This window comes from Anser cygnoides, chromosome 14 (assembly GCF_040182565.1).
Source record: "Anser cygnoides isolate HZ-2024a breed goose chromosome 14, Taihu_goose_T2T_genome, whole genome shotgun sequence".
NCBI lineage: Eukaryota > Metazoa > Chordata > Aves > Anseriformes > Anatidae > Anser > Anser cygnoides.
The window spans coordinates 12,710,369-12,728,526 of record NC_089886.1 but is presented as its reverse complement, the minus strand read 5'-3'; the positions used below and the strand labels follow the sequence as shown (position 1 = coordinate 12,728,526).

Genomic DNA, 18,158 nt, shown 5'->3' with positions numbered 1-18,158 from the left:
TCCCAGTTTTTCACCCGCCCAGTGCCCATCCACCTAAAGCCCCTCAATGGCCTCATTGTAGCCTTTTTTAGCCCCATTTGGCCAAGCTTTGCACAGCCTTCCCAGCACTCCAGTGTGGGGCCGTGGGGGATGTGGTGACACCTCCCATCACCTGCGGCACATAGGGCTGGGTGCACGCAGGATCTTCAGGGGTGTGTGGGTGCAGGGGGGCACCCTGGCTCCCCCCGGCCGTGCCATGGGAGCAGGACCCTCGCTGGGAAGGGGCAAGGGGGACAGAGCGTTGGGGGGCAGCACCCAAAGGAGGGCAGAGCCTGGAGAGGGGCAGGCCAGGAGGGTGGGGACAGGGCTGGGGACCAGAGGGCTGGCCCGGAGGAGGGACCGGCAGTGGGAGGCGCAGGCTGGGTGCTGCCATCGCCGCGGGCTGAGCCCCCTGCGCCCGGCGGGGACGCCTTGGCATCACCCCTGCCACCATGCTGCCACCGCACCGGAGCCGGCCCCGCTGAGCCCAGAGGTGAGGGAGAGCCCCAGGGGGCAAGGGACGGGCAGGTTCGGGGCAGGAGCTCTGCGGGAAGGACCCGTGCCCAACACTCAGAGTGGGCTGGCAGGGATGCAGAGGGGTGCAAGGTGACAGCTGGGCTGTCCCCCGAGAGCCCCGCAGCCAGCAGGGAGCCCCAAGGGGAGGTCTTGGGGCAGGAAAGCAGAGCTGGCAGCAGATCCCCCGGGTGATACGGCCACAAGAAAGGGGGAAATTGCCCCATTTTAGCAGCGAGCCGGCAGGCAGAAGTGGGGACATCACCCTCCACCCTCCCCACCCCAGACTTTCGTGTAGGTCCTACATCAACAAGCAGCCTTCCAGCCGCAACATCCCCAAGCCCCGCTCCCTGTGCCCTTCCCGGCCACCTCCTGCTGCATGCCCGTCACCGTCACCACGGGCTGTCATGCAGCCACCCCTTCGCACCCACACATGTGCGCTGCTCCCGGAGCACCGTGCTCCCCCCACGTGCTCCCCACGCAGCCCCTGCCCGCAGTTCCACCAGCGGCGGCGGTGCCGAAGCGCCGGCAGCGGCGCGAGCAGGAGCCTGGGACGGCCGGGATGCGGCCCCCGCTGGAGGGGGCAGGGGATGCGTGGGAGAGCGCAGGCAGCAGGAAGGAAGCCTGCACTGAACAATAGCGGGAAATGGAGGAACTGGAAAAAAAGAGCCTGTGGCAGCACACTCAGCACAGATGGTTTCGTGCGGAGCAGCGTGATTCATGGGAAAAGGCCCTCAGCACCCCGCGGCTCCCTCCGGCGAGGAATTTGGGGATGGGGGTCCCCGGGTGGGTGGGCACGGTGCTGGGCGCCAGCCCTGCGGCTCGCCCCGCGGGGTGCATCCCCCCCAGCCTGCTCGTGAGTCATGCTGACCTCTCCCATGCCCTCGCCGGCAGCCGGAGAGATTATGGTCTGGCCCTTCCGGCAGCAGAGCCCTCCCCGAGCTGGCCGGCACCGGAGCTCGTCCCCTGGGAGGGGCCCAGCTGCTACCCCCCTATCGCCGGCAGCAGCCCCCCTCCAACGTGCCTCATTCCCTCCCAACGAGCCCCGAGCAGCCCTGGGCTGCGGCCCCCGGCCTCGGCTCACCCGTGCCCCCCGCTCGGTGCTGGCAGCCCCGGGGAGGGGCAGAGGAGAGGCTTCGGGCTGAGAAACAACAGGATGCGGTCCTGGCTTTGGGTGCTAGAGGTGAGAGGTTCTGGGCAGGGTGGTGAGGCTGGGGGGGCCTTCAGGAGCGTCCTCTGCATGGCCAAGTCCCCGGCCTCCCCTCCTGCTGCCTCCTCACCCCTTCCTGCCCTCCTTCCCCAGATGATGGGCTGAGCATCCGTCCCGGAGGCACCCCAGGGCCATGAGCTCACCGTGCGGTCCTGACTCGGACATCGCAGACTGGCTGGCTACCATCCACCTGGAGAGGTACCGGGACGTTTTCAAGCAGCATGGGATCCATGTGGCCCGAGATGCCCTCGCGCTGGACGGTGATCACCTGCAGCAGCTCGGCATCACTGCCACCGGGCACCGCAAGAGGATCCTGAACCTGGCGCAGCAGACACGGCTGCGGGCGCAGCCCCGGGCAGGAGGCCCCCATCCCCGAGCCCCCGCAATGGGTGAGGATGCCATGAAAGCAGAGCCAGGAGCAGCCACCGATGCTTTTGGGATGCAGCAACGCGGCGCAATGCCCAGCCACGCATCATCCCAAGAGAAGGACCCAGCCCCTCCCCTGGTGAAGCCCATCCCCAAGCCCAGGACTGTTTTCTATCGTCCCAAGTCGGAGCCAGGCTCGGCACCCACACCACCGGCACGCGCCACGGCACCGGCACAAAGCCCCGATGGGGCACCCACAGCCTTCGTGGTGCTGGAGGGCTTCGTGCCGGGGGAGAGCTCCACGGACATGGAGAGCCCAGGGACAGCTGCAGCCATGGGCACGGGGACATCCCGGCTGGAGGCACGGCTCCCCGCAGCCCCAGATCACGGACAAGCCCTGGATATGTCAGAGAAACCCTTCCCGGGGGTCCCATCCGTCCCGCCACGGCTCAGCCACAGGGTCGCAGTGGCCGAGCCCAGCCCTGCGAGCACACCAGAGGGACGCCCCTCGCTGCCGGGCACGGGGCAGGGCAGGCTGGAGATGGTGTCCAATGTCATCTATGAGGGGCTCAAGCCGCCACCAGCACCCGCGGAGGACTCGGGAGGGGAGAATGGTCCCCAGGGCCAGGATCTTGGTCACGATCTGTCCCCGCAGGAGCTGACCCAGCCGGCCGAGAAGCCTGAGTAAGCAGATGCTTTCCCTTGGGGAGGGGAGAGGGAGCAGAGCAGCCAGATTCGAGGACCCCCTACCCCACGGGACCCCATCCCTTGGGAGAATCACCCTCCCTGTGCCTTCCCCAGGCTCTGCATGGAGAGATCAGGAGGGAAACACATCCCATGGGAAGCTGGGCCCCCGAGGGCTCATCCTGGTTGGGGGTGGAGGATGCTGCTGTCCCTCCTTGGCCCCCCAGGGCAATAGGGCTGGGGGCCCCATGCATGGTGTGGGTATGGCTGAGGGCTGGCTGAGAGCAAGGGGGGAGATGTTAGAGGGGATCGGGATGGGGGGTGGAAATGCATCTCCGGGACATACAGCCTCAGTGGGGAGAAGGGAGCAGGCAGCAGGGCAGAGATGCTGCACATCCCAGGGGACAAACCCAGGCTCAGCCCTGGGTGGACGCAGCCCCCAGCCCACCAAAAAACAAGGAGGAACCCCTCCAGCTGCCATGAGCCCCCACCCGCAGCCACAGTAACCCCTCTTCTGTTTTCCAGCAGTCCCAGCTGGCCCACAGGGGGGTTCCCCCCTGTCCCGCAGAGACCCACCGGCAAGCCAGGTGAGAGCCCCGCACCCCCCGTGCGCAGCGGTGACCCCCCGATGGCCCCAGCGTGGGGGTGTCCACAGGGTGCAGCCCCTGCAGGGCTGGGCTGGCATTTCTTTCGTGCTGCATGCGCTGGATGGATGGGGTGTGCTGGGGGGGGATCAGCTTGAGGGGGTCCACAGGGGTCCCCCCAGGGTTGGCAGGTCACTGTCCTTCATCAGGCACCACTGATGGCCTTTCCTTCCCGTGTCCCTGCCCGCAGAGGTCGGTGAGCCGCCCATCAGCCCCTACAGCGAAACCACCTTTGGGCACACGGTCCCAGCGCGGGAGCAGAAGGTGAGAGGGGACAGCGGGGACGGCGTCCTTCCCCTGCCATCACTCCATGTCCCCCCGGCCCCCGCGCACCAGGGGGATGCAGTCGGCGGGGCTGCGGCGCCTGGCTGAGCATCGCTGCTGGGCAGGGTGGGGGGCACGGGCTGACCACCCTCGCAGGGGGTTAGGGGGTCTGGGGCAGAGATGTGACTGCTGCCTCCCCCCAGGGCATGGGCGTCCCCTCGGGGCAGAGCTACGAGGCGGTGGCTGAGCTGGAGCTGGAGCGAGAAGCCCGCAGGTAGGCACAGGGACAGCGAGGGCGCGCGGGGCACCTTAAAAACACGCTTCTGAGATGTACTTTCCATGAGTCCTGATAGCATCTCAGAAAGAGGAAGGAAAGCTGCTCTTCCCATTTCGGATGGGGAGGGTTCCTTTTCCTGTGTTGCTTATAGAGAGGGAGGGAGTTGAGCCACGGCTCTGCATCCCCGAGCTCCTGCGGCCAGCACGTCCCCATTGCCCCCGCTTTGGGCTGGTGCTGCCCCGGGCTGGGCACACGGCATGCCCTGAGCTCGGGCTGCGGTCAGCCCGGGTGCTGCAGGCACGCGGGCTGCAGGGGGGAACTGAAAATTCCTGGGAACGTAGCTGAAGAAAAAAGACCGAAATCCCCGATCTCCTCTGGAGCTGCAGCGGAGGGCTGGGCGCCAGTCATGGGCTCCGCTGGGGGCTTGCAGGGGCCAGGACCCCCAGCACCCCGGGGGCAGCACCAGGCACCCACTGCCCTGCCCACGCCTCCTGCAAGCGTGGTCCTGCTGGTCAGAGGCAGGATGCGGCCGCCTGCAGGGCGTCAGAGGCAGCATTCACAGGTTTTCACTTCTGGTGGGGCTGCAGCGGGTTGAGCAAGAGACACAAAACCTTCAAAGACCTTTTGGGCTGTGCTCCTGGGCCCCGCCAGCCAGGTGCCCCAGAGCTTTCCTTTACAGATGCCTGTTCTGACCCCCCCAGGAAAAGAAACCCCGGGCACGGCGTGACCCTGGCAGCTCATTGCGTACCTCCCTGCTGGCCCCAGGTGTCCTCCAGCAGGCTGGACGCCTGGCCCAGGGCCCCCAGCTGCAGCAAGCAGCCCCATCAGCAGCTCCTCGGTCCCGATGTCCCTCCTCCATCCCCGATCCTCCGTCCTGCTCTAGCTGTCCCACGTGAGCAGCAGCAGGCTGAGACTGCTCTAACTTGGTGCAACTCAGGTGTCACCCTCCAGGCTCAGCAGACCTGGAAATATCTCTGATAAAGGGCCTTCCACTTTCCTTGCCCCAGGGAATTGCTTGGCTCTGGGGTTCGTTGTTTTCACTGCCCAGCACCAGCTGGAAATGACTTGGCCTTTGCAGCCTCACTGCGTGGAGGCTTCCTCCACCACCCATCTCCTCAGGAGCAGCGCTGGGAGGTGGCTGGGGTCCTGCTCTGCTCCATCCAGGTCCTTGGGGTGCTCCTGCCAGGCCATGGGCTTTGCTTGTGCCAGGAAGGCTTGGCCATGGACTTTTGCCCTTTCTCTCTCACCCTGAGCCCTCTGGCAGGGCAGCCTCAGGCTGGCCTCCACCTCCAGAGCACGTGGTCCCCCAGCTCCCTGGCCAGTCCCTGCCAAAGAAGCTGGACACCAGGCTGGGACTCCAGCCAGGCAAATCACCTGGCCAAAGCTCTGTTATGATAATTAAATAGCAATTTTGGCTGAGCTCCAAGCCTCCTAGCCCCTCATGTCCATTTCCCAAATTTCGTGCAGACACTGGAGCCAGACAGGCCATCATTCATCCCCTGCCACCTCCTCAACCCCGACGCAGGACGCCGGGTCAGGACCCTCTCCCAGACCATGGTCTGCTGGCTTTCTGCTCAGCGTTCCCTTTGGTGAAGCCTGGGGCTGTCCCTTCCCTGCTGTCCCCGGTGCTCCAGCCCCAGCCTCCCCCAGGAAGCACGCAGCCGGGGCCTTTCCTCCCCCAGCCCCAATTCACCGCAGCAGTGGCGGACCTTGCATAGACAAAGGCAAACCATTTTGCATGGTTTCAGCCCAACATCTTCGCAGGCCAACTTCAAGTCTCACTTCGAGCCTGTGGTTCAGGGAGATCTGATGTCTGATGGCCTCACAAGGACACACGAAGGTCCCAGGTCAAAGCACGGGCCCATGCAACACCTTGGCTCCCATGATGAGGTGCTGAAAAGCAGGTCTTTGGAGAATTTATGATCGGGGGAGTGTATGGGATAATTCTCCTCCTCCAAAAGCATTTCTAGCCCATGGACTTGTAAGCTGGAGGGATTTCTCACGTGCAGTAGCCCCCAGTGGATTTCTCCACAAATTTCTCCATTTACAACATCTCGTGCATGGGGACTCCCGCAGCCAGCCTCTTTCTGTGTAGTTCTGGACCCCACTTCTGTTGGCACTGTCTGGTGGCCCCCAGCTCCTGGGATCGGAGCGGAAGTGGCCGGGAGATGCCTCTCTGCCCTCCTCATGCCCCTGGTGACCTCCGAAGCCTCCCTCCATGGAGAGATGGAGCCCCTCAGCCTCCTCGGGCGCTGCTTGGGCAGAAGCCTTGCTATGGCTTGGTCCTTCCCCGCCGCCTTTCCTGCAGCCCACTCCTTGTCCCGGAGCTCGGTGCCGGCGCTGCCGCCTCCTGCCCGTCGCCGTCGTGCCTGGGCAGCTCCCCTGTGACCATCAGACATTTTCCAGTCCGCTTCCTTTTCAGGGAAAGAAACGTGGCTTTCTGAGGGAAGGGGCAGGCGCAGTGGTTTATTTTTATGATTTCCTTTTATTGTTACGGCTGGATGGTCTCGCCAGGCCTCATCTCACTGGGGCTCCCCGAGAAAACGAGGCTGACGCCAGAGCTCCCCCTGCCCATCTTTCCCAGGCCCTGCAGCTGGGCATGGGGGGACACCCCGGGGCCACGAACACCAGTAGGGCACAGGGAGAGGCCAGTCTGGGAGCCAGGATGGGGGCAGCTCTTACCCAAGGTGCAGAAAACCCTTTTACCAACTGTCTCCAGCCTCGCCGTCAGGCAGGGAGGGCTGCTGGTGGCCATGGGGCTGGTGAGCACCAAGCCCTCATCCCGCCCCACTCGTGGAGATGCAGAAACCCAAGGGGCTGGGTGTCCCGAGGAGCCCAGAATGAGTCCAGGAGTGGCGGGGAACATCTCCTGATGGTCCCATGGCCCCATTCCTCGCAGGACGAGCAGCGAGTGCAGCAGCGAGGGGAGGAGTGAGGATGAGGAGACGCGCACCAGGCTTATCGAACGCATCGCCCAGAACGACACGGAGGGGTACTCCACCGTGGAGGCTCCGCGGGCTGAGGGCACCCCGTTCAGCCTGCCTCCCCATCTCTACCCTGACGAGGTGCTGGACGACCTGACCATCTCCCCCTATGCGAGCTACACCTCGCTCTCCGAGCCCCGGCCCACCATGCTCAGCGGCTGGCTGGACAAGCTGTCCCCACAAGGGTACGTGCCCACCATGGGGTGGTGACGGGTCCCCACGGTGAAGCCCCCTTGGGCAAGGATGCTGAGGTGGGCACGGGGGTCTCAGAGCCATCCGGAGCTGCTTGGGTCCTGGGTCCCATCGGTGTGCTGCGAGGGTCCTTGTGCAGCATCTCTGGGGTCCATGTGGGGCCCTCAGGGGACCACCCTTCTCCTAACAGCCCGTTTTTCTGCCATCCCAAAAGGAACTATGTCTTCCAGAGGCGCTACGTCCGCTTCGATGGGAAGAACCTGATGTACTTCAGCAGTGAGAAGGTGAGAGGGGGCAGGATGCGGGCAGGAAGGGGCTGCACTGTGCTGCCTAATTAGGAGAGGCTGAGGGCTGGGAGTTTCAGCCTGGAGAAGGCTCAGGGGGATCTCATCAATGCACAGGAATACCTGAAGAGAGGGAGGAAAGGGGATGGAGCCAGGTTCTTCTCAGTGGTGCCCAGTGCCGGGAGAAGAGGGAATGGGCACAAAATAAACCACAGGAGGTTTCCTCTGAACACCAGGATTTCTGTGCTGTGCGGGTGACTCAGAACTGGCACAGGTTGCCCAGAGAGGTTGTGAAGTCTCCATCCCCGGAGTCTCCAGTCCACATCCTCGAATATCTTCAAAAGCCACCTGCGCGTGGTCCTGGGCAATCTGCTCCAGGCGGTCCTGCTTGTGCAGGGGTTGGACCAAATGGACCCAGAGGTCCCTGCCAGCCTCTGTGATCCTGTGGCACATCAGCCCCTTGTCCATCTTCTGCAAGGAGCCGGCACAGCCCCAGCATCACCAGGGTCGAGCTGCCGTGTCCCCCGCGCCCAGGGGACCTGCCTGGCCCTGTGTCAGTGGCACCGAGTGGAGAGGGCCCACGCGTGGCCCCAGAGCAGCTGCTATCACGGGGGGCTTGCAAGCCAGCCCTTTCCTGCCTACTACCAGGGTTTGGTACCGGTGTGCCCAGTGAGGCAGGTGCGGGGGTCCCAGGGCACAGTGGGGTGACCCCCCCGGGGCTGCTTTCAGGAACCCTACCCCAAGGGTGTGATCCCGCTGTCCGTCATCGAGATGGTTCGCGCCAGCAAGGACAACAAGTTCCAGGTGGTCACCAGCCACCGGATCTTCGTCTTCCGTGCCGAGAACGAGGGTAGGCCAAAACCTGGGCTGGGGGCCATCGGTCCCCAGGGACCCATCCCTGCCTCTGACCCACAGATTCCCCTGGGCAGCCCTGTCCCCACAGCGGCCACTCCGAGCAGGGGACACCCCTCCCCACCATGCTCTGCCCCATAGCAGGGCAGAGGGAATGGCTCGGGGCTGCCCCCTTAGCTCTACCCTCCCCACGCAGCCCAGAGGAACGAGTGGTGCTCCACGCTGCAGAAGAAGGTGGCTGACCAGCGCCTGGGGGGCTCCCGGCCACGGCCCCCCAACACAGCGCACTGCCAGAAGTCGGGGACCCTGGAGCTGAAGGGCCAGAAGTCCAAGGTGTTCGCAGCCCTCAGCCTGCCAGAGATGTGGCTGTACAAGAGCGAGCAGGTTGGTGGCACTGCCCCGGCACCCGCAGCAAACCCCACGGAAATCCCACCTCCTGTCTGCTGAAGTTTCTCAGCATCCTGTTTGCTTTTTTTCTCCCTGGTCACCTCATTTCCAGTTTGCCTGGTGCACGCTAAGCCACCCCAAGTGGTTTTTGCTCAGGCTGATATTTGCCATATGAGTGTGCCTGGCTCAGTGTTGCCTTTTAAGATGTAACCTATCTGCAGGGTGCTTAAGCCACACCAGGCAGGATGGGTTGGAAGGTGTGGGTGCCAGCTCTAGGTGGGCCAGGCAGCACAGGGACACAAGGCTGGAGGTGCTGGGTGCATGCACTGCAGCCATGGGCAGAGCCAGCACCGGCGTCGCTCTCATCTGCAGTTCTTCAAGATGGGCATTGGCATCTGCGTGATCGAGATGCGTGGCTCCACCATCCGTGAGGCCAAGAACCGCAGCTTCGAGCTCATCACCCCCTCCAAGATATTCAGGTACTGGTGGCAGGAGGGATGGGGACAGGGACAAGGAGAGGGACAGGGACGGGAATAGGAATAGGGACAGGGATAGGGACAGGGATGGGGATGGGAATAGGAATAGGGATGGGATGGGGATGGGATGGAGATAGGGATAGGAATGAGATGGGGATGGGCATGGGGACGGGGATGAGGATAGGGATGGGGATGGGGAGGGGCACAGGGATGGGGATGGGAATGGGGACGGGGATGGGGACGGGGATGGGGACAGGGATGGGGATGGGGAGCAGCTGGTTGCGGGAGCCAGGAGCTCTGTGAGGATTGGCTGCTTTTGCCCACAGCTTTGTGGCAGAATCGGAGCGGGATAAGCGGGAGTGGATGGAGGCCCTGCAGGAGGCCATAGCCGAGATGCTCTATGACTACGAGGTGGCAGAAAAGATCTGGTCCAACAAAGCCAACAAGTACTGCGCAGACTGCCAGGCTCAGAACCCCGACTGGGCGTCCATCAACCTCTGCGTGGTCATCTGCAAGCAGTGCGCAGGCCAGTACATCGCCCTGGGGGCGGGCAGGGTGCGGGTACCACCTGGCACAGTTCCCCTGGCAGGGCCAGGGGATGCTCACCCGCCTGCTCCCCCCCCACAGGACAGCACCGCAGCCTGGGCTCCAACATCTCCAAGGTGCAAAGCCTGAAGCTCGACACCAGCGTCTGGTCCAATGAAATCGTGCAGGTAGAGGCACTCAGGGCTCCCTGGGGCAGGGCAGCAGCCCCATGGGCTCTGCTGGGTTGCAGGGGTACTGGGCATCCCCTTCTACCTGCTGCTCGCCCTCACTGTGGGACTCTCCCGCAGCTCTTCATCGTGCTGGGCAATGACCGAGCCAACCGATTTTGGGCTGCCCGCCTCCCCACCGCCGAGGCTCTCCACCCAGACGCCAGCGCTGAGCAGAGACGGGACTTCATCGCCCGCAAGTACCGGGACGGGCGGTACCGCCTGCCCCATCCCCATTACGCCACCCAGGAGGAAGTGCTCCAGGTAGGGGCCACCACGGGGTGCGTGCAAAGTGCTGGGGGGCTGGGAATGACCCTGGATATCCACATCTGAGATGCCAACACCTTCTGCCTGGCTGACATGCCTGCGTTCCCACACTGGGCTGCCCCATGGTTGTGTGGGTCATTGTGCCCTGCTTTGAGCACCCCAGCAGTGGGATGGGGCTCTCCGTCAGCCAGGACGTGGTCCCTATGGGTGCCTGTCTCGTTCCAGGCGCTGTGTGCTGCGGTGGCAGCACCAGGCTTGCTCAAGACCGTCCTGCAGTTCTTCTCCTCTTCAGAGGCTGGGCTGGCTGCTGACCCTGCAGCCTACGAGATGGCCCCAGGGGCTGACCTATGGTGGGATCTGGAGAGCAAAAGGCACAGGAATCATTCAGGTAACTCAAGCCCCTTCAGGCTGTGATGGGGGGGCTTCCTCCTTGCTGCTGTCCTGGTGCACCAGGGCTGGGGACAGCCAGGGCATATAGGCATGCCCCACCGGACCCCCCCTTTGGGGTGGGGCAGGGTGGTGGCTACATTTGGAGCCCCTTTTTGGGGAACCCCCATGCCTGGAGCATCCCTTTGCCTACACCTACATGAGTGGGGGTCTCCCTGCCCCTGGTACCCACATTTTGGTGGGTGCCTCCTCTCAGTGCTGTTCCTCACAGGGGAACCAGGTCCGGAGGGCGTCTACAACGAAATCACACAGCCGGTGACACACAGCGGGTACCTGCACCGGGCCACAGCTCCCCCCCGGCTCCCGGGCACCAAGAAGAGCAGAGAGGGTAAGTGTGGGGTGCATGGGAAAGCAAGGGGCACGTGGGGAAGTGTGGGGTGCGTGGGAAAGTGTGGGGCGCCCACCCCACCAACACTAACTCCACCATCCCACAGACTTCCAGCGCGTCTGGTGCTCACTGGAGAAATCTCTGCTCTTCTTCGAGACGGAGAAATGCATCGAGCCCCTGGGCCACATCGAGAGTGGGGAGCTTCTCTCCCTGGGCGTGAGCAGAGCCCAGGCACCCACAAACCCTGGCGCTACTGAGAGGTATCCCCAGGGTGCCCCCTCCTCGGCAAGGGGGGACCTGCAAGCCTGGAGAGCCCATGGGCATGCAGAGGGCAGGGACGGGCACCGCTCCCTGCTTGGTGGCTGGGCACATCCCGAGCATCTCTGGGTGCAGGGTGGGAGCAGCCCTGATGGGGGCTCATCCTCCGCAGGTTTCGCTTCACCCTCGAGCTCTTCCTCACTGGGGAAAAAGTGCAGCACCTGGGGGCCGACAGTCCTGAGACACTGCAGGCATGGGCAAGCACCATTGGCAAGGTGAGCTGGGCACCATGCTCAGGGGGGACCTGTCCCCATCCTGAGCCCTGCATTTGCCCATCTCATCTCTTGTTCCATCCCACAGTGGTTCACTCCCGTGAGCTGTCACTGCCTGCTGGGCTACGAATTCCAGCGAGCGGGCCAACTGCGCTACAAGTGCATGCTCAACCCCGAGCGCTGGCAGCAAGCCTTCTTCATCCTGCAGAAAGCCCACCTCTTCATCTGCCCCGCCGAGGAGGACGGGGCCGAGGACAGCATCAACCTGCGGCGGCTGCAGGAGCTCAGTGAGTGCCCAGGCTGGGCGCGTGGCAGCGGGTGGCCGTGCCCCACTCTGAGCCCTCCGCTTCTTGCCCCCACGCAGGTCTGGTGCCCCCCGCAGATACGCTGGAGAAGAGGGAGATGCTGCTGCTGGTGGAGATGGGGAGGTGAGAGCTGGATGTGGGAAGGATGGAGAGGGTACTGAGCGAGCTCGGCTGATGCTGGGGTGAAGGCACTGGTGTGCGGGCAGAGGATGATCCTGAGCCCACCGCAGAGATGTTGTGGGGGTGGTGGCATGGTCATGGACAAGGGGCTTGCAGAGGTCACCCCGGCTGCGGGTCTCTCAGGGTTGGGTGCCCCTAGGTTCAGCCTGGTGCATGGGGTGGGAGGGGACAACCCAGCTCCCCGGCAGCCTTCATTCCCAGTTCTCCACCCTTGTTGTTCTCAGGACGTTTTACCTGCAGGGCTTGTCGCGGGCGGACACGGCGGCGTGGTATGCTGACATCCAGGCAGCGGCGGGGGGCCGGGGCAATGCGCTGCGGGACCAGCAGCTGAGCCGCGGGGACATCCCCATCATCGTGGACAGCTGCATCGCCTTCATCACGCAGTACGGTGAGCACGGGGCCCACCCCAGCACTCGTGGGGTGGCCAATGGGCACGGATAAACATCCCTGCTCTCCGGACACCAGCCCTGGTGGGGACATCCTGGGCAGGATCAGGCCCTTTGACGCTATGTCCCTTCCCCAGGGCTGCGCCACGAGGGGATTTACCGCAAGAACGGAGCCAAGTCCCGCATCAAGGTACTGATGGAGGAGTTCCGGCGGGACGCCCGCAACGTCAAACTGCGCATCAGCGACAACTTCATCGAGGACGTCACTGACGTGCTGAAGAGGTTCTTCCGTGAACTGGAGGACCCCGTCTTCACCCTGGAGCTGCACCCGCAGTGGAAGGAGGCTGCGAGTACGTCCCTGCTCCCGTGCTGGGCGTGCAGTGTCCTTTAGGACGGGGTCCCAGTGCCAGGCCGGCTCTGGGCCCACCAGCCCCAGTGATGGTCCATGGCTTGTTCTCCTCCCTCCAGAGATCTCCTCCAAGCCGCAGCGCCTGGAGCGGTACAAGGAGCTCATCCATCGCCTGCCTCGACTGAACCGCAAGACCCTGGCCGCGCTGATCGGGCACCTCTACAGGTCAGCGTGCCACCTCTCCATGGGGTCCCTGCAGGGCGGCACCTCCCCAGGGAACACTGGATTCCATCCCTGAGAGCCAGGCAGAGCCCAGTGCCCCCAGGACAGTGCTGGGAAATGCGGGAACATCTGGGACAGCTCAGACATTCCCAAGGTTGTCCTGCAGTAGGGGGGAGGTTTGGGAGTAGGGGACACCCCCTTGTAGGACGTCAACTTCACCCAGTGCCCAAAAAAGGGGAAAGAAAACAAATTCCCACCGCTGACTCAGAGCATGGTGGGATGGCATCTGGCAGTCCTGGAAACGGGAACTGCCCAGCAGGAAGTTCCCAGTCCTGGTGATCCAGAGAGCTGGGGAGAAACACACTGGTTTTGGGGTAGAAGAGGGCGGCTGGGGCCGACAGCCCCTCCAGAGTGGGGCCTGTCCCTCACCGCCGCGCTCCCTGCCCCAGGGTGCAGAAATGCGCAGACCTCAACCAGATGACCACCAAGAACCTGTCGCTGCTCTTCGCACCCAGCCTCTTCCAGACCGATGGCAAAGGCGAGCACGAGGTGAAGGTGATGGAAGACCTCATTGACAACTACGTCAGCATCTTCGATGTGAGAGCCCTGCAGGTCCCCCCTCCGTGCTGGCCCTGTCCTTGTCCCCGCGCGTCCTCCCACGCTGGCCCCCGTCCCTCACACTGCATCACCCGTCCTGGCCATGTGGCCTCAGCCCGCTCCACACTGACCCCATGTGTCCCCCCTCTCTTCCCATCCTTGCTTCCTCCGGCAGATTGACGAGGACCAGGTGTCCCAGATGGAGCTGGAGAACAGTCTGATCACCACCTGGAAGGACACCCAGGTACTAGGGATGCGCTGACCTTCAGCACTGCAGGGCCACGGGCTGGTGGGACAGATGGGGACGCACCCTGCTGCCTGCTGTAGGTCCCTGCTGTCCCACACCTCCCCATGGTGAGGCGAGACATTTGGGGAAGGATCTTCTCCCCCATGTCTCCCTTTCACCCATCACCTTGAGGCTCAAGCCAAGCTCCAGCTCCCCAAGATGCCATCCCCAGCCCCTGGGGAGTGGGGACGTGCACAGCACCTGTGCCATCACGGCACCAATGCCACCCCTCTCCCACAGCTCTCACAGGCTGGGGACCTCATCATCGAGGTGTACCTGGAGCAGAAGCTGCCCGACTGCTGTGTCACCCTGAAGGTGAGTCCCAAAGGACAGCCGTGCCAAGGAGGGATGGTGGGACGTGGCCTCCTGGCGCAGCCTGTCCCTGGGTCCCATCCTGCCACCGCCCACCGCAGCTCCCCATGTGTCCGGCCCCAGGTGTCCCCCACGATGACAGCGGAGGAGCTCACCAACCACGTGCTGGAGATGCGCAACGTGGCGACCAGCCTGGACATCTGGCTGACCTTCGAGGTCCTGGAGAATGGGGAGCTGGGTGAGCACCACAGGGCTGGGGATGCTCGGGGGGAGGTTTGCTACCAGGAGCAAGGGGGATGGTGGCTGGAAAAGGGAAGGGACACGGCAGTGACAGTGTCTCTGCCTCCCCAGAGCGGCCCCTACACCCCAAGGAGAAGGTGCTGGAGCAGGCATTGCAGTGGTGCAAGCTCCCAGAGCCCAGCGCCGCGTACCTGCTGGTGAGGAAGGTCCCCATCAGCGAGGCCAGCTGCCTCTTCACAGGTGAGGTGACCAAAGAGGGGCCCAGCACCCACGGGTGGCCCTAGCCAGCACCCATAGAGGGAGCACTCTGTGATTAATCCCAGCCCCCTTGACCCCCATCTCTTCCACCGGGCAGGTGCCAAGCGTGAGACCCCCAAGTGTGGGCTGCTGAAATGCCGCGAGGAGCCCCCCAAGCTGCTGGGGAGCAAGTTCCAGGAGCGCTACTTCGTCATCCGGGACCGGCAGCTGCTGCTGCTCAAGGAGAAGAGGGTATGGAGGGGTCAGAGAGGGGGACCCCAGGGACCATGATGGCACGGTGGTGGCCTCACAGGTCAGCTGGGCTCTCTGTCCCCAGAGTGCCAAGCCGGAGCGTGAGTGGCCGCTGGACGCAGCCAAGGTTTACATGGGCATTAAGAAGAAGCTGAAGCCACCAGCGCAGTAAGTGGCAGCTTCCTGGATGTGGCCCTGGGGCATGCACCCCCCCAAAAGCTGTGCCAATAGCAGGCTGTGGGACAACCTGACCCCTGCGCCCTGCTGTGTTGGGTGATGCTGCCCCACTGCCTGCCTCTTCCCTTCTCCAGGTGGGGCTTCACACTGAGCCTGGACAAGCAGCAGCTGTGAGTATCTGCACCAGCTGTCCTGGGGCTGGGGGTCCCTGTGTTTAATGGGGCTGGGATGGCCAGGTTCCATCCTGCAGGGTCCTGAGGGCAGGGCAGAGCTGGTGCCTGGCTGTGGCACTCAAGGGACAAAGCGGGGCGTCCCCATGCTCCCTGGCATGAGCTGGGGACCAGGCATGGGGGAGAATCCACCTCCCCTCCCTCGCCAGCACCCCTGGGAGATGCATCTCCAAGCATTGGGCTTTGGTGAGACCTGCCCGGGTGCGTGTATCACCCGTGAGGCTGTGCCACCCGTGAGGCTGCGCCACCTGTGAGGCTGTGACGCCCATGAGGCTGTGCCACCCACCAGCCTTTGTCCCACCGGCTGTGTCCCCATGCAGCCAAAGCCAGGCTGCTGCTGGGTTCTGAGCTGAGCTGCCTCGGGGGGGCTGGGTTGCCTTGGACCAAAGCAGTTGTTTGGACGTGCAGGGAGTTTTGGGGGGTGCCCCACCAAGGGGAGTTGTGCTGGCAGCCCCTGGCTCACAGGCAAGGTGACAGGAGGTCCTGGGCCCCACTGTCCCTGCTGCCTGGCAGCTCCTCAGCTGTCTCCTCTGCAGGTACCTGGTGTGCTCGGGGCAGGCTGAGCTGTGGGACTGGACCACCAGCATCCTTAAGGCTCAGGTGGGTGCAGGCAGGGCTGGGTGGGGAGGGGAGTAGAGGAGAGGGGAGGGGGCCAGCCACGCAGCCTGGTGTGACCCCCCTCCTGGCACGCAGCACGACGACCTGCGCCCCGTCATCATGCGCCGGCGCTCCTCCTCCGACCTCGCCAAGCAGAAATTCGGCACCATGCCCCTGGTGCCCCTGCACGGGGACAGCACCGACGCCACCATGCTCTCTGCCAACCAGACCCTGGTAAGACCTCGGCACTGACCCTGCCTGTGGGTGCTCCTGCGCCCATCCGTGTCCGTGCGCCCACCCAGGAGCCAAGCGGGTGCTTTGGGCGTGTGTCCCCGTGCCCGGCGTGTCTGCGTGCTGCATGCTGCACTCGTGTCCGCTGCCCCTCCGTGCCCCCCCTGCCCAGGCAGGTCTCCCCGCACCCCCAACCCCGCTCCGCTCTATCGGGTGCTTATCTCTGCCTGTCTCCTCTGTTTCCAGCTCCGCCTGCACACACGAAGGACTTTGTCCATGTTTTTTGTAAGTACCCGCATGCGTGGGACGTGTTCGTGCTTTGCGTTGTGCATCCCGGCTCCGGGGGCAAGGGCTCGCCCACAGCATCCTGCTGCCCCCTGGGGACGTGCCCGCACCGCCCTGCCCATGCTGTGCCCACCATCCTGTGTGTCCCACCCCGGGACTGGGGTCCCTGCGTGGTCCTGGTGTGAGCAGCCAGGAGTGGGGATGTCCAGCCCAGCTCCTAGCACCTCCCCAGAGGGGCTGGACGTATGAAATGCAAGGAAGTAGGGTTGGGTGCTGCTCTCCATCAGGTTATTTTTGCCTGGCCAGATGTTGTCTTGCCTCACCTGGCTTTGTGTGTGGGCACCCGTGGCCTTTCCCCGCTGCACCACCGCTGCCAGGGACTCTGGGACAATGCCACCACTTGGTGACACTGATCTGGTCCCACTGGAGCCCAAAGTGCCCAGCCTGCACTGGCCAAAAGGGCAGCAGAGACTTGTCCAGAGACCTAAAGCAGGGTTGGTGCCCCACAGGGGCTCTGCCTGGAGCATCAGCCCCACGGCAGGGGTGCAAAACTCCCCGGGCAGCACCTTTGTGCGGGCACACGGGCACTGCCCCTCACCCCAGTCCCCGTCCCCCCCAGCCCATGAAGGTGCACCAGGACTCCCTGGAGGAGGAGCAGCAGGAGAACGAGGTGGACGCCGAGCCCGTCTACGAGGAAGTGGGCAACTTCCCTGAGCTGGCGGCGCTGGAGCTGGAGCGGGGGCTGCTGGCGGACCCCTCGGCTGTGCCCCCTGTGGACAGGTCCAAGAAGCCGACCCCGGGCCCCGAGCACCCCCCGGCCCCGGCATTACGCTCCTCGCTGCCCGCCAGCCCCGCGCAGAGGCTGCCGGGCCTACCCGTCACCAAAGCGCTGTCCCTCGAGTGGGGCCTGAACCTGGAGTGTGACGCGGCCCCGTCCTGCGGGCCCAGAGCCACCCACACGGCCTCTCTGGAGAGGAACGTGGAGCCCTCTGCGGCACCGGCTGGGGACCAGGAGCCGGTGGCCACGCCAGGGAGCAGCCCCAGCTCCGAGACCTCTGTGGGCGTCCCCAGGAAGAGGAGCATGCAGCTCTCCTCGTCCATCAACGAGAAGCTCATCCAGGAGCTCAGCAGCATCATCCTCAGGAAGAATGAGGGCCAGCCGCCAGCGACGGGGCCGGGCCAGCCGGTGACATGACCCGGGGTGGCACCGACCTGGGGGTCAAGTCACATCTGGTGGCAGCGGTGATGGGGAGGGGACTGCAGAGCCGGCACCCTCCTCCTCCTCCCGGCCTCACCCCGGGGCCGGGCTGGGAGCAGGGACAGGTGGGGACCAGCAGCCGGCGTGGTGCCACCCCCTTGGGGGGACAGGGGACAATGACGTGTGTGTCTGCGTGTGGGCAGCACACCCGCCGCCGCTGGGCTCAGCACCGAGGGGAGCGAGTCATAGGGAAAATAAAAGCAGAACTGCGATGCTCGTGAGCATCAGACGGGGCACGTGGTGCCAGGGACACGGGGTGCGCGGGGTGCAGCCTTCCTCCCACGTGAGCCCCCTGAGTTCTGCCCAGCATCCCCTCCCCAGCCCCGGTCCCCTGGCGCAGGATTGAGGCACCCATGTGCTCCCCCCTTTCCCCTTCTTGAGCACATCGTGGGGCATTTCTGGGGGGTGTCCAGCAGAGGGGCTGGCCGCGTGTGCCCGGCGTGTGGTCCTGGCGATGGAGGACGGCTCCTGCTCATCTGGGGCATTTATACCTGCTCCTTACACCAGCAGGGAGAAATAAAGGTTTATTTGGACTCTGG

At 64.4% G+C, this 18,158-nt stretch overlaps 1 protein-coding gene across 4 annotated transcripts; it reads left to right on the top strand.

The window, feature by feature from the left end:
* Positions 1-370: 370 nt before the first annotated feature.
* Positions 371-18,157, top strand: ARAP3 (ArfGAP with RhoGAP domain, ankyrin repeat and PH domain 3). 4 transcript variants are annotated; one of them, XM_013178576.3, is made up of 34 exons: positions 371-511; positions 1,835-2,791; positions 3,320-3,378; positions 3,626-3,699; positions 3,903-3,973; positions 6,876-7,145; positions 7,367-7,436; positions 8,166-8,286; positions 8,485-8,672; positions 9,048-9,154; positions 9,478-9,677; positions 9,779-9,864; positions 9,985-10,167; positions 10,396-10,558; positions 10,829-10,945; positions 11,052-11,205; positions 11,376-11,478; positions 11,564-11,762; positions 11,840-11,903; positions 12,185-12,348; positions 12,484-12,696; positions 12,815-12,920; positions 13,367-13,514; positions 13,690-13,758; positions 14,041-14,115; positions 14,236-14,350; positions 14,464-14,592; positions 14,708-14,841; positions 14,927-15,009; positions 15,153-15,188; positions 15,785-15,848; positions 15,942-16,079; positions 16,323-16,361; positions 16,981-18,157. In XM_013178576.3, the coding sequence occupies exons 2-34, from the start codon at positions 1,875-1,877 to the stop codon at positions 17,554-17,556; spliced, it is 5,235 nt and encodes a 1,744-aa protein (XP_013034030.3). In that variant the 5' UTR covers positions 371-511; positions 1,835-1,874; the 3' UTR covers positions 17,557-18,157. The 4 variants fall into 4 exon arrangements, with proteins under 4 accessions (XP_013034030.3, XP_013034029.3, XP_047920692.2 ...); XM_013178575.3 differs by having other exon boundaries at positions 3,317-3,378; XM_048064734.2 differs by lacking the exon at positions 371-511 and adding an exon at positions 1,235-1,714 and having other exon boundaries at positions 3,317-3,378.
* The last annotated feature ends 1 nt before the right edge of the window (position 18,158 follows it).